At 41.2% G+C, this 24,006-nt stretch overlaps 1 protein-coding gene across 5 annotated transcripts in view; it reads left to right on the forward strand.

The window, feature by feature from the left end:
* The window catches only part of TXNRD1 (thioredoxin reductase 1), a 125,795-nt gene that overhangs the window by 40,713 nt on the left and 61,076 nt on the right, over positions 1-24,006 (forward strand). For 2 of the 5 annotated variants that reach the window (XM_045062252.1, XR_006601028.1), the window contains exons 1-8: positions 4,339-4,654; positions 6,400-6,522; positions 8,675-8,747; positions 11,229-11,348; positions 16,642-16,784; positions 17,199-17,314; positions 18,307-18,532; positions 23,295-23,387. In XM_045062252.1, coding sequence (XP_044918187.1) covers positions 4,349-4,654; positions 6,400-6,522; positions 8,675-8,747; positions 11,229-11,348; positions 16,642-16,784; positions 17,199-17,314; positions 18,307-18,532; positions 23,295-23,387 — 1,200 coding nt within the window. In that variant the 5' untranslated portion in view covers positions 4,339-4,348. Of the gene's footprint in view, positions 1-4,338; positions 4,655-6,399; positions 6,523-8,674; positions 8,748-11,228; positions 11,349-16,641; positions 16,785-17,198; positions 17,315-18,306; positions 18,533-23,294; positions 23,388-24,006 lie in introns of those variants that run through there. The other 3 variants (XM_006933988.5, XM_006933989.5, XM_019835431.3) reach the window with 2 other exon arrangements.

Genomic DNA, 24,006 nt, shown 5'->3' on the forward strand with positions numbered 1-24,006 from the left:
GGAAGAGAGTGAGAATCTCAAGCAGCCTGCACACTGAGAGTCCCACTGCAGGGCTCAAACTGAATAGCGAGATCATGACCTGAGCTGAACTCAAGTTGGATGCTTAACTGACTGACCACCCAGGTGCCCCTCTTTCCCCCTTTTTCATAAAGGAATGCTAACCTTGCTGGGTGTGCCACCCTTTGATTTATTTAGCATCATGGAAGTATCATTTGGTTTCGCTGATTCTCATTTTAGCCTGTCTTTAGTACCCAAGTTCCTTGGGTTTTCCAGAGATTTGCCATTAGAGGAAAAGAATTTCTTAGTAGCAAGAGGATTCTGCCTCACTTTTTTTACTCATCACTGGATTGCTCAGTTAAGTGCCCAGTGTCTTTACAGAGTATTGGAGACTTGACTAAAAGCATCAGTAGAGAATGTACAGATCTGGGGGGAAGGTAATTTTAGGGGCCTTCTCTAAAGTTAACAGCTTTTAAAAAATCGTGTTGACCACTTGTTTCTGTTTTTACTGTGACACCTTAGTTGCCACATCATTTTGAAATTAAAGTGACAGCTTACCTTGAAGGAAAAAAGAATTGACCGATAGATAATTACAGAGATTAGATACGAGGCGAACTGCAGATCTGCTGGTTTCCCAGGAATATAATGAGAGGGGCTTAAATTTCACAGGTTCAATAAAATCAACTGAAATTTAGGAGAATATTACAGAAAGAATTTTTAACTAGAAATTTATTGTGTAACAGAACCACTTTCTGATCAAAGCACCTGGAATCAAATCCTGACTTAATTAACGTTCTAGTTAGAGGCTTTGGGCAAATTATTGAACGTGTAAACCATAGGTTTTTGATTTGCTAAATAGGAATAACACCTGTCTCTTAAGTTTACAATAAGGATAAAATTGGAAAATATATGTGACAAGGACAGTTGGCTCTTAAACAATGAGGGGTTTAGGGACACCATTCCCCCTGCACAGTCAGAAATGCAACTGTAACTTTTGATTCCCCCAAAACTTAACTACTAATAGCCAGCTGTTGACCAGAAGCCTTACTGTTAACATAAAGTCAATTAAAACATATTTTGTATGTTATATGTATTATATACTATATTCTATAATAAAGGAAGCTAGAGAAAATAGGAAAATCATAATACTGAGAGGAAGAGAAATATGTTTATAATACTCTATTTATTGAAAAATCCGCATATAAGTAGACTGCATTTCAAACCCATGTTGTTGGAGGGTCAGCTGTACTTAGAAACCTGAGTTCCGGGGTATGGTATAGTGAGAAGAGCAAGAGCTTAGTAATCATTTACTCCTGGGTTCAATTCTTAATTCATCGGGCGACTTTCTTCATCTCTAAGGGCTTCTATATTATCGTTTATGAGATGACCACATTGGAAGGCTATTGTGAGGACTAGATGGGATAATATATACAAATGGGATAATATATGCAAAGCATCTCGCACAGTGTCTGGCTCAGGAGTGAGCCCTCACATTAGGGCCTCCTCTCAGGGTCAGAAATTCTGTGCTGTAAGCTACTTTAGTGGTGACATCTCTGTCATGGTTCATTCACTTTATATCTACATAGGACTTCCTCATGCCTTTGCCTTTGTCTTGGGGAATCTATTATCAAGTGATTGGAATTGGCAATTGTTACTTACTCAACAATTGTTTGAGTGTTCACTGTACCAGATGCTGGTCTAGGCAGTGGGGGGAAAGTGGTGGACAGGAAATGGACCGTCTCTTAGGGAATTTATATTTTAGTGCATGTAGTAGTGTCCTATTGCTGCTGTAACAAATTACCACACTTTTAATGGCTTAAAATAACAGAAAACGTATATATATATTTTTTCAACGTTTATTTATTTTTGGGACAGAGAGAGACAGAGCATGAATGGGGGAGGGGCAGAGAGAGAGGGAGACACAGAATCGGAAACAGGCTCCAGGCTCTGAGCCATCAGCCCAGAGCCCGATGCGGGGCTCGAACTCCCGAACCGCGAGATCGTGACCTGGCTGAAGTCGGACGCTTAACCGACTGCGCCACCCGGGTGCCCCAGAAAACGTATATTATATCACATTACAGTTCTAGAGGTTGAAAGTCTCGTATCTGTTTCTCTGGGCTAAAATCAAGGTGTTATCAGAACTGGTTCTGCTGAGGCTCTGAGGGGAGAATCTGTTTTCTTGTCAGTTTCAGAGGCCACCTGTAATCCTTGCTTTACAGTGTCTTCCTCCCATTTTCAGACTTGCCAGTGCAACTTCTTAAGTCTGTCTTCACATTTACTACTGTAGTGAAGTCTCCCTCTGCTTCCTTGTATAAGATTATGGTATGTGTTAATGGAGTTGCAAGAAGCAAAAGGAAAAAGTTGTTTGGGAAATTTAGGAGGACCTTAATGGAAGAAACGGATATTGTATTGGAGACTTAGAATGTTGGTAAAAGAACCCACCGCCCCCCCCCCCAACTCCTGAAGGAATGCCTTAGAAAGGGTGATGTGTTTGTGTGTATTGAATAAAAATAATATAACATCGGTGTTTACTTACTGTTTGTATACTGTGTCAGGATTTGATGGGAAGAGGGCATTTCAAGTGAGGTGTGGCACAGGGAAGTGCAGGGGATATCTATTAAACACTCCAGGAGCTTTTTGACCATGCAGGTTTCCTTCTCTGGGAAGGGGAGAATTAGTAACCTAAAGAGATTGTTCCTACCAGCGTCTGTGCCGATATGCATTACCCTGCCGTTTGGTGTAGTACAAGGGTATGTTAATTTCATTTTACACACTAAAAAGACTCCCTAAGGATTAGGTGATGAGCCCAAGTCACCTAGCTTAGAGAGTGGTAGAGCAAGTGTTTTAACCCAGGTCATTTCAACACCAGAGCTGATGTATAATGATAAGAAAAACTAGTACATGTCTCTGCTCAGTGGATATGAATCATGTTTGGTGGGGAGGAACGTAAAAATCATTCTAATTTTGAAGAAATCTGGGACACTTGAATTGTTTTCTATGTCGTGCCTTTTCAGAGGTGAGTCTGGAGCAGTGTTTCACTAGGGGTAGGGGTGGGAATAGGCATTTTTCCTAAGAAGCAGATGGAAAAAGTGAAAGAATATCCAGTATGTAAGTCTGGCAAACACCTGCTAGGGGTGAGGTGCTGTGTCCTATAGTACTGCTTCTCAAAGTGAGTTCTTCTGGGGACTTCCTGCGGCCCTAACAGGAAGACCTTGAAGTCAAAATTATCTCCATAATACTGAGATGCTTTTCTCATCTAATTCCTTCACGAGTCTACCATGGAGTTTTCCAGACAGGTGACTTTGTAACAGACCGAACGCATTAAAGATATGAGTGTCTTTTATTAAGACAGGCATTAAAAAGAATTGTACTGTCACTAATTAAAAAGTTATTTTTAACAAGTATGTTTAACAGTAATGCTTAAGGCATTTAATATTTTAATTTAAAGTATTTTAATATTAACATTTCTTAGTTTTAACTTCTGTACACTAAAATTGATAAATAAACTTCACATTAACCAAAGCTCTTTGGGGTCCTACATAATTTAAGGTTGTAAAGGATCCTAAGACTATAAAGTTTGAGAATTCTTGTTCTTTATCAGGTAATATAGTCAGTGGCCACTATTTCTAACAAGCATAATTGGAGGAGAAGGGGGGGGCATTTTTCTTTTCTGTCTTACCCATCTGTGTGCTCCTCCTTGACATTGGGGGAGCTTTATTCTACTGCCTATCTCGTTTATATTTTAGGTGGCAAACCACTTAACTTAGACCTTAAGGATAGCAATTTCAGTTTTAAGTTGGATTGGAATTTGCAAACACTATGTGTAGTTTTGGGGTCAGTGGACTGCTTTAGTTGCCTGTGTCTTACCGTTATACTTACAGAGTCAAAAGTGTTCAGGCTCACTTAGTTTTCTTCATAAAATCTGTATTCTGGTTGATACAATTTGACTTCAAGCTTGAATAAGAATCAGGTGTGATCCAGAATTTCAGGACAGAACAGATTATACATTGGTGGCTTTTCAGCATGACAGTGCGTTTTCTTTCTTTTGTTCTAGTAGATAATGGTGGGGGTGGTGATGAAATGAGTGACGGTCTTCCAGCACTGTGCCAAGTACTTGCAGATAAAACTGAGGCTGAGATTAAAATGGTAATACGTTATTTTTCCAAAAGGACATCTGGCTGCATTTATTAATTCTTTTAAGCCAGCAAGTCAGCCTGTGCTCCTGGAGACCAACTAGAGAGTAATGTTTGTTACCTGAAGCTTGTAACGGTCCTGTGATCTGAATGGCTATTATTACCAAATTGTTTTTCCCCCCACAGTGCCTTGTACTGAAGGAGGAGCCTCTGCCAAAATGCCAATAGATGAATACTGGCTGTGTTTACCAGCCTCTCACGTTAGACCTTTTGTACAGACGGTCAGGTTGATGCAGTCTTGTCCCCATTGTTGCTGGTACCCATGTGCTCTCCCTTCAGTCTCTGAGCCATCAGGTGCACCTGCCACCCTGCCAAGGGGCAGCCACGGTGCCATGCCTCTTCCTGCACCTTCCTCCAGTGCGCCCCCTTCCGCGTCCCCAGCATCCTGCTCTACTGACCCTAAGCTCTGCCCTTCGCCCCGTACAGCTGATGGTAGGCAGGAGAAAAATGTGGCGTCGGGGCTGGTAAGTTTGGGGGACTTTTATCGATTATTGAGATTAAAACTTCATTTTTAAAAACACTTTTTTGTTGCTGGTATAACATTTAGCACACATGTTTGTTTTAATAAAAGGTAATATTAAAAATACCACCAAAACAGGAGGCACCTGGTTGGCTCTGTTGATTAAGCATCCGACTCTTGAGCTCAGCTCAGGGCTTGATCTCAGGGTCATGAGTTCAAGCCCCGCTCTGGGAGTGAAGCCTGCTTAAAAAAATAATCACCAAAACAGTGTTCCAAGCTAATATGAAATATAACTCATGTATATAAAAGCTAGTGAAATGAAATGGCTTTTGAAGGTAAAAGTCTATAATATTTATATTATAAAGTCTGTTATGTGCCAAGTACATGGAAACTAATACAGTATAGGAGGCCTCGTGCCTAGGTATATTAAAGCAGTAAGCTTTAGGGGTGCCTGGCTGGCTCAGTGGGTAGAGCATACAACTCTCAATCTCAGGGTTGTGAGTTCGAGCCCCATGTTGGGTGGAGAGATTACTTAAAACAACTAAAAAAATACATTTAAAAAAATGTGTTCTTAAAAAAAAGTTGTACAGAGTTGTGCTTAATTATTGTCTCCCGCACCCTCCCCCACTTTTTATTTCTTTCCTTATATAAAGTATCTTGGGAGGCTCCTGGGTGGCTCAGTCAGTTAAGCGTCCAGCTGACTCAGGTCATGATTTCACAGCTCATGAGTTCAAGCCCCACATCAGGCTCTGTGCTGACAGCTCAGAGCCTGGAGCCTGCTTCGGATTCTGTCTGTCTGTCTGTCTCTCTCTCTCTCTCTCTCTCTGCCCCTCCCACACTGTGCGCAGGCGCAATCTCTCTCTCTCTGTCTCCCTCCCTCCCTCCCTCAAAAATAAATAAACATAAAAAAATAAATAAAATGCCTTGGAAAAGCAGGGACTTTTACAGTTAACTTTTCTTGTAGGTAAATGTCAATTAATGCTTTTGTTCTGAACTTTTACCTGAGCAATGTAGAAAAGTCTTAAGTATTTGGCTAATCTGTTTCAGTTGCTATTTACCAGGCCTCCATCTTTTTTTTTTTTTTTTTAATATTTATTTTTTAGGAGAGCACACGCGGGAGAGGGGCAGAGGGAGGGGGGCAGAGGATCGGAAACAGGCTCTGTGCTGACAGGATAACAGCAGTGAGCCCAATGTGGGGCTCAAACTCAAGAACTGTGAGATCGTGACCTGAGCTGAAGTCGGACGCGCAACCAGGTGCCCCTACCAGACCGCTATCCTAATCTGAGAACTTAGGCCACTTATTTTTGTACCTTTGGCCAGAAAATAAAGATGACTACTGAATGGTTATTGATGGTTTTATTAAAAACATACAGTACAAATAGTTTAAAAGCCAAATTTAAAACCTAGTGTAATAATTCTGGGGAAAAAGGACTGATGATCATACTTCATTTAGGACTAAGTTGATTTTGTTGGAATGTCAGGGTCTACCATTGGAAGTACTATGTGAACATTTCAGTTAGCTGTGATGCGAAAAGGAATTAGGAATTTTTGTTTTTCCTAACAAAAAGCAAATTTTTGGTCACCACTTGAAAAGAGGGTTGAACATTTTCCTCTTGCGTGCTGTGATAGAAGTTAAACGATATTTTTCCTTTGAATATTCCTTTTGCTTTTTTCAGAGAAAGGTTTTCTCACAAAACTTTTCGGCATTGCTGCTTTTAAGTTAACTTATTTCCTCTTCCTTTTCTTTAGGCTTATCAGGAGGGCAGACTTCAAAAGCTACTGAAAATGAACGGCTCGGAGGGTCTTCCCGAGTCCTATGACTATGACCTCATCATCGTTGGAGGCGGCTCAGGAGGGCTGGCAGCTGCTAAGGCAAGGCTCCTGTGTGTCATCTGGGTGATGGGTAGGAGTCACGCTCCTGATAGACGTCCGCCGGTTCTCACTGGAATTAGGTTGAGCCACTCTTGTTACATTCTGCACCTTAACTCGGGCAGGACATGTTTACAAAGGGACTATTTTGTAAATCAGTTTTCCAGGTTGAACTGTACCTTCTTTGTGAAAGTACTTCTACATGACAGTACCGTGGCCCGTATTTTGGGACACATTTTCATTCATTTTAAGTTTGGCTGACTTTTCAAGGATAATAAAGGTGTGGTATAGAAACAGTTTGAAATTAAATAAATATATTTCTGACTCTTTATAAATATCAGTATTAGGTTTTTTTCACTTTGATGATTTTCCTGTTCACAGGCCCTCCTCCCCAGTAGAAAAATGGAGAGCAGTTGGATTCCTTAAACTTAATCATTAAAAATGTTTGCCTCCTGGGGCACCTGGGTGGCTCAGTGGGTTAAGCGTCTGATCTTGAGGTCTGTGAGTTCAAGCCCTGCATCAAGCTCTGTGTCGTCAGCTCAGAGCCTGGAACCTGCTTCAGATTCTGTGTCTCCCTCCCTCTCTCTCTCTCTCTCTCTCTCTCTCTCTCTCTCTCTCTCTCTCCCTCTCTCTCTGCCCCTCCCCCGCTTGCTCGCGCACGCTCTATCTCAAAAATACACATTAAAAAAAATTGAAAATGTTTGCCTCCTTTGTATAAGAAGTGAACTAAGAGAATACCCACTAACTCTGGTCTGGTGGTCATGGGGGAGAGGAAGTATAAATAAGGGGGAGGTTAAGGAATGAGACTCCTGGTCCTAAATTGAGATACATCTTCCATGTGTGAGGGGCCAAGGGCCCTTGGGCCTGTCATCCTTCTCCAACAGGTACTTCTTTTTTTTTTAAGTTTATTCATTTTGAGAGAGAGAGAGCGAGCATGTGCATGCATGCGTGTGCATGTGGGTGGGGGGTTGCAGAGAGAGAGGGAGAGAGAGAGAATCCCAAGTAGGCTCTGTGCTGACGGCTGTCTTTCTCTCTCTCAAAAATAAACCAACATTAAAAAAAATTTTTTTAAATAAAAGATGACATGGTTTAAAAGGTGTAGCTTGTGGGTCAGTAAGGGTAGATTCAAATGAAGCTGCCCAAATGAGGAGCAGGCCAGCATCTGGCATGAAGCCATACTTAGCTATAAATAATTCAGTAATAATACTGGATGTATTTTACTCTAGTTCTGGTGAGTTTTATTTTTCTTCTATTAAAAAAATTTTTTTTTAATGTTTATTTTTGAGAGAGAGCGTGATAGAACATGAGTGGAGGAGTGACAGAGAGAGAGAAGGAGACACAGAATCCGAAGCAGGCTCCAGGCTCTGAGCTGTCAGCACAGAGCCCGACGTGGGGCTCGAACTCAGGAACTGCGATTGGACACTGAACCGACTGAGCCACCCAGGCGCCCCTCGTTCTGTTGGTTTTAAAGGAAACATAGACTCAATCCTTTCAAATAACCTTTGGAGGTTCTAGTTGCCAATACACAAAACTTATTCTCGGAAAAAGATAAAGGATACTCTGCAAAATGAACTTCTGACTATTGTCATCACTCCCCTAAAATCTGTTTGGAAAGCTCATAGATACCATCAACTTTCTTACTGGCTTTTCGTGTGAAATTTTAGGAAATCTGACGATTTTAGAAGAAAAACTTTTCCAATATTCTGCCTAGATACTGAATTAGATAAGACTTAAAATACTTTCAGAAATACTTACAGAATACAGATTGAATCAAGGGTTGTAGACTGTCCTAAATCTTTTTTACTGGCTTATTCACCTTCTGCCTGCTTAGAAAAGACCCCAGGTTCTTCAGATTATTGCTTAATATGTTACTGTTTGCATGGAATTATGTAAGAGGATACTAGTGTGTCCGGAAGACAGTTTTACAGCTGTGCTCTGTATGTTCTTTACAACTACCCTGTGACTGTCTCAGTTGCCTAATTTTTATTTTGGAGTCTCACGAACCATCTTGGTGCAGTATCTGAAGGTCCAGGCAGTGATAACTGGTTGTGCTGTGGGCACTGTAGCTTAATAAGAATAGCTTGGATTTTTAACAGTCCATTTCTAGTCTGTCATGGTCACCTTTCGAGTTCATTTTAATACGTTTATTTTCTAGGAGGCAGCCAAATATGACAAGAAGATATTGGTCCTGGATTTTGTCACTCCGACCCCCCATGGAACTAGATGGGGTAAGCTTTGAAGTATTTTAGAAGTGGATTGATAGGAGCAGGCTTTTCCCTGGCATGTGTTTAAATGGCTCCTAAAACCCAATTAAAGATTTAAAAGTTAAATTAAAACAACAAACAAAATATATGCCTCTTTCACTTGTGCTAAGTTAAAATGGAAATGTTAAATGTTGAAAATTTGGAGTTTCTGGCAGTGTCAGGATGATGCAACACCTTCTCCACAGCTGTCATGATGATTTAAAACTAAAGATTTGAGTAATTTGGTAAACTTAGGGATTTAATGACTGAAAGTTGAAACACTTACCTGTGGGTTTCTGTTTTAAAACCAGTTCCTACATTCAATAAGAACTGGAATCAGATATCTCAGTGGAGAGCCCGTGCTGCTTCCGAATCTTGTTGAATCAGTGTTCTGTATTCATTTATTCCACAGATATTAATTGAACACTTACTACGAACCAGGGCATTGGAGATGTAGCAATGGGTGTGGTAGACGTGAAGTTCTTGTCCTTGTGGAGTTTATATGCTAGCGGGGAGACAAGAGATAAGTGGGGAACTTTACAAATTATGATGAGTGGTACTAAAAAAAAATTATATGGTGGGATAGAGAGGAACTGGGTAGAGGAAAGAGTTTAACTTTGGGAAGATTATCAAGGAAGGCCTCTGAAGAGGTGGCCTTTAAATGAGGCCAAAAGAATTAAGAATGAACCAGCTATGCCAAAAGCTGAGGAAGAACCTTCCAGGGGACTTTTCTCGGTCTCTGTCACAGAATAGAACATATAAAGGCCCTGAGGCAGGTGGGAGTCCTTCATGGTGGTAGCATGGGTGATACGAGCTGGAGGTAAGATTAGAGACGAAGGCAGGTGTCAGGCTGTACAGGTCTCGATAGGCCGAGATGAGGAATTGGACCTAATCGAAGCCTCGTAGGAAGCCTTTGAGAAGGGGATTGATGTGATACATAAATTTTACCAAGATGACTTAGCTGCTCTCATTAGGAGGCAAGAAGCAGAACTCTTGGATAAGAGAGTATCTCACTTTCTAATTCATCCATTCAACAAGTATTTATTAGGTGTCAGTGTTGTGTTGGACACTATTTTTTTTTTTAATTTTTTTTTAACGTTTACTCATTTTTGAGAGACAGAAAGAGACAGAACGTGAGTGAGGGAGGGGCAGAGAGAGAGGGAGACACAGAATTTGAAGCAGGCTCCAGGCTGTGGGCTGTCAGCTCAGAGCCTGATGCAGGGCTCAAACCCACGAACTGTGAGATCATGACCTGAGCTGAGGTCAGATGCTTAACCAGCTGAGCCACTCAGGTGCCCCATTTTTTTTTTAAGTTCATTTATTTTGAGAGAGAGAGAGAGAGTGAGTGGGGGGAGGGACAGAGAGAGAGAGAGAGAGAGGGAGAGAGAATCCCAAGCAAGCAGGCTTCTCATTGTCAGCACAGAGCCCGCGGGGCTTGAACCATGAGATCGTGACCTGAGCCAAAGTCGAATGCTTAACCTCTTGTGCCACTCAGGTGCCCCAGGCACTATTCTTGTGCTGGGGGTAGCCCCTCTGGCCTGGGGAGGTTGCGCTCCATAGTGGCAGTCTGGAAGCATTCCCCTCAGAAGGCTTCTGTTTTCTGAGCTGTGACGTCTGCCGCCATCTTGCGATCTCACGCCATTTTGTCTGCCTCCCTGCCTGCCTGTATTTTGTTCTAATGGAGACAGTCTAGCACCATGTTCTTTAGTCTCAGAGATGCTAAAGCTTGTGTTTGTTTTGGTCATGAATCCTTTTGTGAGAATCCATGAAAGCTGTGGACCACCATCTTAAAAAAAATGCTCACATACACTACATTTTATTTGTAGTTCCAGACCCACCGCAGTCCAACTGTGGCTAGCTTAGTAACCCCTTTATCATACAGTTCTGTTCAAAGATTTGGTGGCAAGTATAGGATTGCATGCAAAGTAAAATTTCAATTTCTGGCATCTTTAAATTTTTTTTTTTTTTTCAACGTTTATTTATTTTTGGGACAGAGAGAGACAGAGCATGAACGGGGGGAGGGGCAGAGAGAGAGGGAGACACAGAATCGGAAACAGGCTCCAGGCTCCGAGCCATCAGCCCAGAGCCTGACGCGGGGCTCGAACTCCCGGACCGCGAGATCGTGACCTGGCTGAAGTCGGACGCTTAACCGACTGCGCCACCCAGGCGCCCCAATTTCTGGCATCTTTATCAGCAGTCAGTTAATTTTGAATTTTTGAGGGTATGGAAATTGTGGAAATCTCATTTTTCTTTTGTTTGAGGGTGAGGTCACTCACTGTGTTTGATACATAAGGCTCTCTGAGCTTAGAAATGCCTTGAAACTTAGGAATGAATTTGCATAAACAGTATTGGGCTACGTTGGGCAAATAAATTATGATCTTTTGTAGGACATTATAATGATTACTGACCTTTTTCTATCAAGGATCGTGAAGCAGGGTATAAACTTATTTCTTGATGTTGTTGCAGGTCTCGGAGGAACATGCGTGAATGTGGGTTGCATACCTAAAAAACTGATGCACCAAGCAGCTTTGTTAGGACAAGCCGTGCAAGACTCTCGAAACTACGGTTGGAAGATCGAGGAGACAGGTATGGTGGGAGAGGCTGCTTGTGTTTTTGAGGGGTGCGAGCTGTGGTCTGGAGACGCAGCATCCATTTTTACAAGACTAGAGGATAATCTGGAAGTTTTTATTGTTTATGTTTTTTATGTATAAAATCACTGCAATTACCTTGCGTCACTAGCTGCACAGAACGGATACTGTCCTTAGAGAGTCTTTCTGTAATAGAAAACCAGAATTTTTTCAGGGGTACCTGGGTGGCTCAGTCGGTTAAGTGTCCGACTTCGGCTCACGTCGTGATCTCACAGTTCATGAGTTCGAGCCCTGTGTCGGGCTCCGTGCTGACAGCTCAGAGCCTGGAGCCTGCTTTGGATTCCGTGTCTCTCTCTCTCTCTCTGCCCTGCTCATGCTCTGTCTCTGTCTCTCAAAAATGAATAAACTTAAAAAAAAAAAAAAAAAAAAAAGAAAACCAGAATTTTTTCAGGTAAATTCATTTTGTGTTATTCCTATTTTGTTTTAAACTAATCTCCTATACCCAGCATGGGACTTGAACTCACGACCTTGAGATCAGTAGTCATTTGCTCTATCAACTGAGCCAGCCAGATGCCCCTCAAGTCAATTCTTATAATTACATAGAGTTTCATAAGAGAGTGCAAATTTATTTGCTTTCCTTTGAAGTTGTTTTGTTTTTCTCTGTCCAAAGAAATCAGTTTATGAGCGATATTTTTGGGGTGGAGGGACTCTGTTGAGAAAGTGGTGGTTAGTCTTTGGATAAAATATTTAGAGTACCCTAGCAACCCTAGAGAACTTGAAGAGGAATTTGTTGCCTTTAGAAAGTAGGTTGTATTATTTGGTAGAAGAATAAAATGAGGTTGGCACAGCTTCATAGTTAATCAATGACACAGGTCACCGTGTCCCTGAAGAGGGAAACTCTAACCTTATCTAATATTAGTTTCGAGATCTACAGGGTATGGGACATTTGCTAGGGTAAATTATCCTATAACTTTTTCTGAGTTTTAATTAATAGTTTATTAAATATTAAAAAAACAAGGCATAAATACATGCTTTGAAAAATTTTGCTCCTACTCAAATTAGTCATGCTTCCTTTGTTTGATGTGTTTACTTCCTGTTTAAAATCAACAGCACTTTTTTTTTCAAGTCTGGAATCTTAGAAAATCAGTTACTTTAAAAGTTTTCTTACATTGGGGTCATATCTCTTTCCCAGATCCTTACAAGGCTGTTCTCTGTCCGTGACCTTTGGGGCCTCAGGCAGCCTCATGTCCATTTCTCTTTCCAACAAAAAGGGTAGTTGAGCTGATTCCTTTGACCTGTGGAATATGAATCTAACACATAATCTAGCTGTAGTCCACTGCTATTCCCACCTCTACCCACCCCCCTTCCAAGTTAGTATTTACTCCCATGTCTGAATGTCTCCCCACCGAGTCTGCCATTAATACACTCCTTCCTTTTGGGGAGCCTACTTTTGTTTTTCTTTTTAAATCAAAATTTTTTTTTTTTACAAACCCTTGTGTCGAGGGCTGACGTTCGCTAGATCACAGTGAGGGAGCTGCTCTGCTACATATGAAGCCCGGACCCAGAGCAGGTCGTTTACGAATGGTTTGACACCAGGTTCCCCACAAACGCGTGTTACGTGACGGGCATGGGGGACGAGCCTGCTTTTAATGTACCTGGTTCATAAGAGGGTCTCCCTTCAGTTAATTTATTAGACTTCTTAGTAGACATTTTAGAAATTTTAGAAATTCTGATAAAGTCATATAATCTTATTGTCGAGCGTCCACTATTTGCAGGTGAGTCTGTGCTGGGGAAATTCAGGTGAATAATACAAATTCTGTTAGCATGCAGATTCTGTTAATCACTCCTGCACTAACGTCATCGCTGTACAGACCGAGTACCCTGGGAGCCCAGAGGGAGGATGGGTAATGTGATTGAAGTGGTGTCACGTAGCCTTTCCTTCACCCTAGCCTTCCTGACAGCGTTAAAGGTGGGTTATTGTCGTAGGTAGACCTGGGCACAACTGGTGACTTTGCCATTTACTGCCTGTGATGAGGACTGGATACAGTAGGGTGGTAAAATGGCTGCCACTCAGCAAACATTAGTTTCTGTCCTTTCCTCTGGACTTGCTGCTTTTAATTCTTCCGTTCAGAGTTTCAATAAATTAGAGTAGACCCTGGCAAGCACTTGGCAAGCACTTGGTTCTTTGGTTACTGGTTTGTAGGAAAACCTTTACAGATACTAAAGGAAGTTGTATATCTGAACGAAGTTAGTTTCCTCTTAAAGAGGACACGTAACAGGAATATTAATCTGAAGAAGTCTAGAATTTGTTGGAAAAAGTAAGTTTGTTCCGAGCAAATTTTGATTGACGCAGCTTTATAATTTCCATGTACTGTCATCTACGTAGTGGATGCTATCTGTCCCTTAAATCTAGGTAAAAACAGTGCCAGGGAGCTATACGACTCAACCACACAAATTTTATTCATTCACACAGGGGTCTAGTACTCAAATTGGTATATTGTACTAATTGATGTTAGCTTTAAACTGTCAACTCTTAAGAAAAATGAAGTCATTGGAACTGAATTCTTAATTTAAAAATGTAGGAAGTGTATATAGCGGGTGGGGCTTTAGAATCTTAAAAAGATAAGAGTTAAGTACAGGCCTCCGCTGAATGTGGATTTTTGTTAACAGGGCCAAGTGAGTTCATTCTAATAAATTCAGTAACCAGGTGGATGGTGAAATAGAACTTGGTGAATTGGCAGATCTTTCCAGCAAAAGAATATCTCTGTAGCTGTCATGTAACAATAAGGACTGGCTATGCTTATTTATGTTGAATTTATTTCTAAGTTACATAATAAAGAACTAATAATGTGTAGCCACTGAGGTAAGAAAGAGTCACTAGTAGCATGGTCCAGATCCATACGTTAAAACCAGTAAAAGCTCCCTGAATTTCATGGGGTTTTAAAAGTTGGACCAGATCAAAGTTGTTTTATTTGTCTCTCTTTAAAGAAATTATTTATTCAGCTACGTTAACAGTGTTACTTTTGTGTTTCTTCCCCCTTTCCAGGTTTTAACATTAGAAATACATACTTTTCTGTTTTTAATGCCTTACTCCTCTTGTATTTGTTAGCAGCAGCAATCCCAACGTGTTTGATGAGAGCTGTGCCCTGTATTTAAATCCCTTTACTCTTGGTAAATGGAAACCTAGCGGTTTGTTTATTCTGTTATCTTCAATTTTCTCATGAAGCCTTGGGACCTCTGAAGCTTGCTGTGGCCTAGCAGAAGGAACCAGAGCTGGGCTTGGTGGGAGAGGCCTTCTGTGCCTGCCAGAGTCTACCACTGAGGCAGCAGTAAATTACCTCCCTCCTTTGAAAATGGTTGTGATGAGGAATATAGTGGATTTAAACAAACGTTACTTTATGTCATTAGATCTTAGAGCGAGAAAGAAACTTGGAGGTGTGTTTTTCAAATGGGAACCCCCTAGAGGCTGCTGATCCCTGTTCCCACAGATGAAGTGTGAAGGCTCATTTTACATTTTTTGACTAGAAACCTAGCTAATCTCACGTCCTTGACCAAAGAACAGCGCTCTAGTTGTCTGGGAGGGTTGTCTTCTCTGACGCTGCAGATAGCTCCAGGCATGGTGGAGGAGGAAAGGGACCTGGACCAGGCAGCATAGCTGAATCTGCCTGGGACAGGGGTAGGGGGAGTAACACATCCAGGACTCTGTGTGATCTGCCCTTTTCCTAAAGCTCTGAACTGAGAACGTACAGAGAAAGCCTCAGGCCTTTAAACAAAGAAACAAACAAAAAACCTGGAGCCCAGTCATGTAAACTGGATGAATTGGTCCTTTCTGGAAGATTTCTTTGCTGTATATATTTTAGATTTATCAATTTGAGTTCCCTGTGCTCAAGAGTTAAATCTGCCTTTCAAACATTAAGTATTTGAGGATCCCATTATCATTACAAAGAAAGCAAGATCATTGCAGAGTTACTATTCTGTTCCATTCCTAGTGGAGAAACCGGAAGTGAACCCTATCGTCTTTTTTCTGGTGTTGCTAGGTGGAGGCCAGATGGGCAGGTGGGCAGCGTCCCCCACTCCCGTCGCCCGGCACCTAGTCCTCTTAGTACTGCAGTCACAGTGGCTTCTGCAGTCACTGTCCTTTTAAGTTGAATTGATCTCCCAAAGTCTAACATTTTACGGTTCTGTGAGATGAACACCGATGATCTGTTCTCTAGGAGGCCACAAACCAATTTTTGTGCTGTCATGCCCGATTCCAGACGCTGGCCGTTGTGTCTCGCAGACTTGGTTCACCACCTCCTGTGTGGTCAAGCTACTTAACCCTGAATCTAAGATTGAGACTCCTCATTTCCATGACAGTCTTTCAGTATATGTCGGTTCTCTTTTCCTTCCTTCTAAACCACAGCTTTCCTGGAATCGGTCTTCATCCTACCACCAGAGTGTATTTTCTATGTGTCCTATTTTTTTCCTTGTTATTCATGAAGTATTAATTAGTAAATGACTGATTTTTATGCATTGAAGTTCAGTTATTTGTGCCTGACTCAAACGATTCATTTTATAATAGAATTTAAAAATCGTCCTCTCTTTGGTGAGGGAGGGATTTGGGGGGACAGTGAGACAGACTCTCAAAATTCTCTGTCGATATCAAGGGTCAGCAAACTTGTTTTATAAAGGGCCAGACAGTAAATATTTTAGGTTTCATGGGACCTACTGATCTGTCACAACTACTCAGCTCTGTCATCATAGCGCAAAAGAAGCCTTAGACAACGTGTAAATAAACGATCATTGGTGTATTTCAGTAAAACTGCTTATAAAAAAGGTGATGGGCTGCATTTGGCTGTGGGGCCTTAATTTGCCTTTGTGTACCGGCCTCTGGTTTAGACACTGTTACCAGTTTAGTGACTCCAGACTACATCAAGATCCCTTGGGGATTGTTACAGGGTAGAGAATCCTCCAGGCTTCACCATCACCCCAGCAATCAGTATTTACAATCAAAGTAAAATTCCGTTCATTTCTAAAGAAGTAAAAAGGATTATGCATGGTTATTTTAGCTATTATGCGTGGTTATTTTAAGAATTTCCAGGAAGCCTGACATTATGTAATTGTATGGTAGTTTTCTAAAAAAGGAAAGAATATTTGAGCTTGAAAAGGATGTTTATGTGTTTGAAATGAAGGACCCTGCTGTTTTAGACAAAAAGGTCTGCCCTTTGTAACCCATGCGAACAGTTGCTGAGAAGTGATCTTCGCCAGGCGATTGAAAAGCTAAAAGCATTTTGTGTTATTTTCTTGTGCAGTTAAACATGACTGGGATAAGATGACAGAAGCTGTGCAGAATTACATCGGCTCCCTGAACTGGGGCTACCGGGTCGCTCTGCGGGAGAGAAAAGTGACCTATGAGAATGCATACGGCCAGTTTGTAGGTCCTCATAGGATTAAGGTAATTGTGCGACACCCTGAGGAGCTAATGTTTGTTTGTCTGTCTTGAACTTTTGTGAGGGGTAGGGGAGGAAAAGAGAAAGTGATAGTCTCGATAAAAGTAAAAGCCACTGTGACCCAAACTGTCCAGTTTGATGATTTTGCAGACACATCTTCTTATGGGCCTTTTCCGTGTGGTTGTGGCAGTGTAAGAATACTGGATTTGGGGCCAGGTTACCTGGATCTGAGTCTTGGCCCTGCCACTTATTAGCCTTATGATTTTGAATAAGTCCGTTAATTTCTTAGAGCCTTAGTACGTATTACCAAATTTTTATGAGGATCAAATTGGATAATGTGGCGAATGGCCTCTGTTCACTATAACTACAGTTTTAATGAACACTAGCTTATTAAAAGTTGACACTTGGTTTCTTTGTAGGCAACAAATAACAAAGGCAAAGAAAAAATTTATACAGCAGAGAAATTTCTCATTGCTACTGGCGAGAGGCCACGGTATCTGGGCATCCCTGGTGACAGAGAGTTCTGCATCAGCAGGTGAGGGGGCACCGGAGGGAGAAAAGGAGGCACCCGTTGTTGAGTTCTACTTTTCACTTGTTTTCTTCAAACCCATTTAGTCCATTTCCTAGAACTTCCGAGGGTTTTTTTTTTTTATTATTATTTTTTTATTTTTTTTATTTCTGTGTTTCTGCCCAAAGGGACAGGGGCCTGGGAAAAAGAGAAGGGAAAACATTCTTTTATGCAAGAGAACATTTAAAAAATTCAAAACTATAAACATGGGTCTTTCTTACCACCCACTTAACATCACTGTTAACATATAAATACATACTTATATTGAAACTTCTGTTTGAAATTTATACACGTCTGAGCATGTTTTGTAAATGTGTTAACATACTATGGTTGACAAATGTGTCCTCTTGGATGCTTTCTGCTGAGGAGTTTCTGCTCATGTTACACATTATTTCCTCTCAGTCCCTTTCTCGGGGAGGGTATGTGATTTTTTTTCCTTTGCACGTCATACAGGGGCAGCTCAGATGGCGACTGTTGTCTTCTCCGTCTTGGATGGGTTTCCTTCTCATATTTAAAAAACTCATTTCCTAAAAATGCTTTTGTGATCCCTCTCATGTCTCGTGTATTCTTTACTTGGCTAAAAGATTTTGCCAGCTTTTACTCTTTATAGTTGGTTTTTATATGACAAAACAGTTATGTTGGAAGTTTTCCCCTACTCCTCTCTTGCTGATTCGTGTTCTAGATAGATCTTCCACCTCGGAGACTGTGTTTGGCTATGGGCAGCTTGAGCTGCTCCCAGAGCAACTGAGTGGCAAGAAAGGAACTGGGTCTAAGCCCTTGTAAATAGTTTTCATAGATTATGTATGTAGCCAATTGAATGTTTTTAGTTTTTAAAAGTGTATTCTTAAAGCAAAAATATTTGCTTTGATTCAGTCATTACTCACATAGGAACATTTTCAATTTCTTTCTTTTCTTCCCCACCCCCCCACCTTTTTTTTTTTTTTTTAATTTCTTTTCAGTGATGATCTTTTCTCCTTACCTTATTGCCCGGGTAAGACCCTGGTGGTTGGAGCATCGTACGTCGCCTTGGAATGTGCTGGATTTCTTGCTGGCATCGGTTTAGATGTCACTGTTATGGTACGATCCATTCTCCTGAGAGGATTTGACCAGGACATGGCCAACAAAATTGGCGAACACATGGAAGAACATGGTGTCAAGTTTATAAAACAGTTCATACCAATAAAAGTAAGTGGAGTTGCTGGTAGGTTTGTTGGTTTCATACTCCTGTTTAGGCAGGAGAGAGAGGGTTGGGGTAGGTGATGGAAGCGTTCCTTCTGCGGTCTAAACCATCGGGAGTGCTGCAGTTTCTCAGCTGTGATGTCGGTATATGAACTTGTACCCACTGCCACCTGGAGAGCTTTGTTCTTCTCTGCAGCTCAGTAATTTCTTTATTCTCATCTCACCCTTCTTACTTTTAGTTCTCTTCTGTTTAATGTTTCCCTTCATACATTCCTTCACTTTATAATCTTTGGTCTGTTATCCTTTGTTTCTTTGTACACACCAGTGATTGAAATAGGAGTTCAAGACTCGGCTGATTTTTAAATGTTCTTCATGAGAAATTTGTCCTTGTGTACCATGTAGTCAACAGATACACTGTATTATTCTGGCTTCTCTGAAAATGATTATCTAAATTTGTTACATGGGCTCCCCCTTTTTTTTTTTTCTGCTTATTTAGTCTCCTTTTGAAAAGGTGGAAAAATATGCCAGGTTACACTGGGAATTGTTAACACCATCACAAATATTTTGATACACAAAAGTGACAAAACCAGTCACTTCTCATATCTCTAATAGATGAGTTTCCTTTAGTGCAGGTAAGGATGAGACTGTTGTGTTAAAGTTAAGGAATTTTGGCTGTCATTTGCTCAGTGGGTTAACTTAGGCCCTTTGGGTGACCCTGTTAAGAATTGCTTCATGTTGGTAAGAGTTCGAGCATTGGGATGAGAATGACCTACTTTCAATACTGCGCTACCATTTTCTTGCTGTATGTCTTTGGGGAAATTATTGAACCTCTCTGAGCTTCAGTTTCTTCCATAAAATTAGGATAATAACAGCAGCTATCTCAGAGTTCTTGTGAAGATTGCGTTAGCTGACACTTAGGAAGTAATTAGAACAGTACCTGGCACAGTGTAAGTCTAATACTGTTGTGAGGGTGAAGCAGCACAGGTCCTGGAAGTTACCGCTACTTGATTCCTGGAGATGTCTTTTAGGGAGTAGAAGTACATGTGATACATTTGCCTCAGGGCTGTGGTTAGAAAACAGCTGTACATACAAGTTGTGCGATGGAAAAGTAACATCTGCTTCTATGATGTCTATTTTTAATTCCAACATGCAGGGCAACATGCAGTGTTACATTAGTTTCAGGTGTACAATACAGTGAGTCAGCACTTTTACCCTTTACTCACTGCTCATGAGAAGTGTGTTCTGTGTTTTTGTTTTGTTTTGAGAGAGAGAGAGAGAGAGAGAGTGAGCATGCAAGCAGGGGAGAGGGTCAGAGGGGTAAAGAGAGAATCTTAAGCAGGCCCCGCACTCAGCATGGAACCCACCTTGGGGCTCGATCCCTTGACCCTGGCATCATGACCTGAGCTGAAGTCAAGAGTTGGACTATTAATTGACTGAGCCGCTTAAGTACTCTGAGAAGTGTGATCTTAATCCCCATCACCTATCTCACCCATCCCCCACCCACCTCCCCTCTGTTGGTTTTCTGTAGTTAAGAGTCTGTTTCTTGGTTCATTTGTTTGGTTTTTTTTTTTTTAATTTTTAAAAAAAAATTTTTTTAATGTTTATTTTTGAGAGAGAGAGAGAGAGAGAGAGAGAGAGAGAGAGACAGAGTGTGAGCAGGGCAGGGGCAGAGAGAGAGGGAAACACAGAATCTGAAGCAGGCTCCAGGCTCCGAGCTGTCAGCACAGAGCCCGATGCGGGGCTCAAACTCACGGACTGTGAGATCATGACCTGCGCCGAAGTTGGATGCTTAACCGACTGAGCCACCCAGGTGCCCCATGGTTCATCTGTTTTTTTTCTTTTGTTCATTTGTTTTGTTTCTTAAATTCCACATATGAGTGAAATCATGTGGTATTCGTCTTTCTCTGACTGGCTTATTTCGCTTAGCATCCGTGTTGTTGCAAATAGCAAGATTTCATTCTTTTTTATGGCTGAGTAATCATTTTTTATATAAACCACATCTTTATTCATCTACCGATAGACACTTGGGTTGCTTCTGTAATTTGGCTATTGTAAATGATGCTGCGATAAACATGGGGGTGCGTATATCCTTTCGCATTAGTGTTTTTGTATTCTTTGGGTAAGTACCTGGTAGTGCAATTACTGCATCACATATGGTAGTTCTGTTTTTTTCTTTAGCTTTTTCTGTTGTTGTTGTTTTAAAGAGCGAGAGAAAGTGCAAACAGAGGAGGGGCAGAGAGAGAGAGAAAGGGAGAGAATCTTAAGCAGGCTTCACTGGCAGCACAGAGCCCAAGGCGAGGCTTGGTCCCACGACCCTGTGACCATGACCTGAACTGAAACCAAGAGTCGGACGCTTAACTGACTGAGCCACCCAGGTGCCCCGGTAGTTCTGTTTTTAATTTTTTAAGGCTCCTCCAGAATGGCTGCACCAGTTTCTATTCCCGCCAGTAATGCATGAGGGTTCCTGTTTCCCTACATCCTTGCCAACGCGTGTTTATGTTTTTTGATTTTAGCCATTCTGACAGGTGTAAGATGATGTCTGATTGTGGTTTTGATTTGCATTTCCCTGATGATGAGTGATATTGACCATCTTTCCCTGTGTCTGTTGGCCACGTGGATGTCTTTGGAGAAATGTCTGTTCATGTTTTCTGTCCATTTTTTAATTGGATTTTTTTTTTTTTGGTATTGTATAAACTCTTTATTTTTTTAATAAGTTCAGTATATATTTTGGATACTAACCCTGTATTAGATATATCATTTGCAGATATCTTCCCCCATTCAGTAGGTTGTCTTTTAGTCTTGTTGATTGTTTTCCTTTGCTGTCTGTGCAAAAGGTTTTTATTTTTTATTTATTTATTAAAAAAAATTTTTTTTCAACATTTATTCATTTTTGAGAGACAGAGTGTGAGTGGGGAAGGGGCAGAGAGAGGGGGAGACACAGAATCCGAAGCAGGCTCCAGGCTCTGAGCTGTCAACACAGAGCCCGACGTGGGGCTCGAACTCATGGACTGTGAGATCATGACCTGAGCCGAAGTCGGACGCTCAACCAACTGAGCCACCCAGGTGCCCCCAAAAGGTTTTTATTTTGATAAAGTCCCAATAGTTTATTTTCATTTTTGTTTCCCTTGCTTTAGGAGACATATCTTAGAAAGATATTGCTGTGGCTGATGTCATAGAAAGTACTGCCTGTATTGTCTTCTAGGATTTTTATGGTTTCAGTTCTCTCATTTAGATCCTTAATCCATCTTGAGTTTATTTTTGTGTATAGTATAAGAAAGTGGTTCAGTTTCTTTTCTTTTCTTTTTTTTTTTTTTTTGCACGTAGCTGTCCAGTTTTCCCAACATCATTTGTTGAAGAGACTTTTTCCCATTGCATATTCTTGCCTCCTTTGTTGAAGGTGAATTGACCATTCCTTTATAATGTCTTAACATTTGGAGAGTTGTGGGCCCTTTTGAGAATCTCATAGACTATCCCCTAGTGAAATAAACCTGTGTCTGTGCACATTAACATTTTACCTGGCTTACCAAGGTGTCTCTGATCTCCTTGGGTCACGGTGAACACATGCTGTGATTCAGTGACCTGATAGAAGCGGCCTTTGGCAGGGAGGAAGGTGAGAGCGCATTGTGTGATGTGCACAGAGATTGTGGGGAATAAAGTCGTTCTAAGTGCAGAAATTGTTGTAGACATAGGAAAAGCCTAACTGGAACACAAAAGTGAGTGAGGCAGGAAGGAATTAGAGGTGAGATGAGGCCCTTATCATTTTTAGGTAAATCTGAGCTAATGCAGGTAATCTGACTAATGCAGCTCTTCTCCAAAGATTAGATTATAGCTTAACTACGAAAGACATTTTCGGTATGTTCAGATGGGCTTAACTATGTAAGAAGGAAGGAATTTGAGAAGGAAATTTTTGCTACTTATTAATGGTGAAAGTAAAATGACCCTTGACCATTTTCCCATGCAGAGTGGTTGCATTTAAAAGGCAGAGTAGAAATTGCAGGTGACTTTATGAGTTTCTCCCAGTAAATATTTTACAGGAACCCATGATTTGCTGCCAGTGCAGAGACCAAGGTTAACTGCAGGCTTGCAGAAGCCTCTAGGTGATAAGGGTTTTCATTTGTTGCAACGCAGTCTGAAGGTTATTGTTGACATCCAGGAGTGGTGAGCTGATATGTTTAATCTCATCTGGCATAGTGCACGTTCCGGGGCTTGCTTGTTCTTCCCTACATCTTGAACAACGAAGACCACCCCTCGTCCTTATAAACATACCTCCTTGCTCACTATGCTTTTTAGAGCTTTCTGGCTGTTTACCTGTATCATGTTTGATCTACTCCAGTGTCTGTTCTTTGTTGACAAAGCTGAACGTCTGTAGCCAGAAGACAATCTCTGAATTTGAGCAGTAGTGGCTGTCCAGGGGATTAAGGGCTCTGGGTGAGTTAAGAGAGAGGAGCCTGGGAAAAGCGACGTCATTAGCTGTGTTTTAGGGATCGTAGTGTGCTTTCTCTGGCTTTTTCCTTTCCCACTTTTTTCTCTTTGAATTTTACTCTGTTTGGGAACTATTGGAAAGAAAGCCCCTCTAGCAAACATTAAGCAGCAAGAAAAAGGGGGATAAAATAGAAAAATCTCTTACTGTCCTAATGATGTTATGGTGAGGGGGGTGGGACATGAAAGACCTCTCACGCCAGATTTTGTGTTTTCACTTTGGGTCAACCTGATAGGAGGGAGTTGATACATGTCTTTATTGTGGAGTAAAACTTTGTCGCTTTTATAGGTTGAACAAATTGAAGCAGGGACACCAGGCCGACTCAGGGTGGTAGCCCAGTCCACCAGTGGTGGTGAAACCATTGAAGGAGAGTATAATACGGTAAGGAATGGACCCAGGTTAGTCCTTTGTTAGAAAGCAAATAATGTGCTTATTGGATATTTGGATATTTGCTGGGTACATGTAATGGCTGCTTTCTATTTTCAAAACCTGATTATGTTCCTATTCTAAGACATCTGTATTGCTTGTGATATTGTAATTTGTTTTGGGATAGGGATGGCTTCAAATTTTCTTCCATGTAACTTAAAAATATCATTTGTCAAATAGCTATAAAAAGACATCCTTTTTAAATGAAGTAGAACTTCTCTGTCCTTCAAAATTTTATCTTCATAGCTCACTACTTTAAAAAAGAAAAACAAAACTTAAGGGGTGCCTGGGTGGCTCAGTCAGTTAAGCTTCCAGCTTCGGCTCAGGTCATGATCTCACCGTTGGTGAGTTCTAGCCCCGCATTGGGCTCTGTGTTGACAACTTAGAGCCTGCAGCCTGCTTCGGATTCTGTGTCTTCCTCTCTCTCTGCCCCTTCCCTGCTTGCACTCTGTCCCTCTCTCTCAAAAATAAACCTTTAGAAAAAAAAAAATCTTAAAAAAAAAAAAACAATTCAGTCATAGGTTATGTTGTCTTTGTGAACTTCACTAGATTTATAAAGGAATTGCTAACTTTT

The sequence above is a fragment of the Felis catus genome, chromosome B4, assembly GCF_018350175.1.
Source record: "Felis catus isolate Fca126 chromosome B4, F.catus_Fca126_mat1.0, whole genome shotgun sequence".
Taxonomy (NCBI): domain Eukaryota; kingdom Metazoa; phylum Chordata; class Mammalia; order Carnivora; family Felidae; genus Felis; species Felis catus.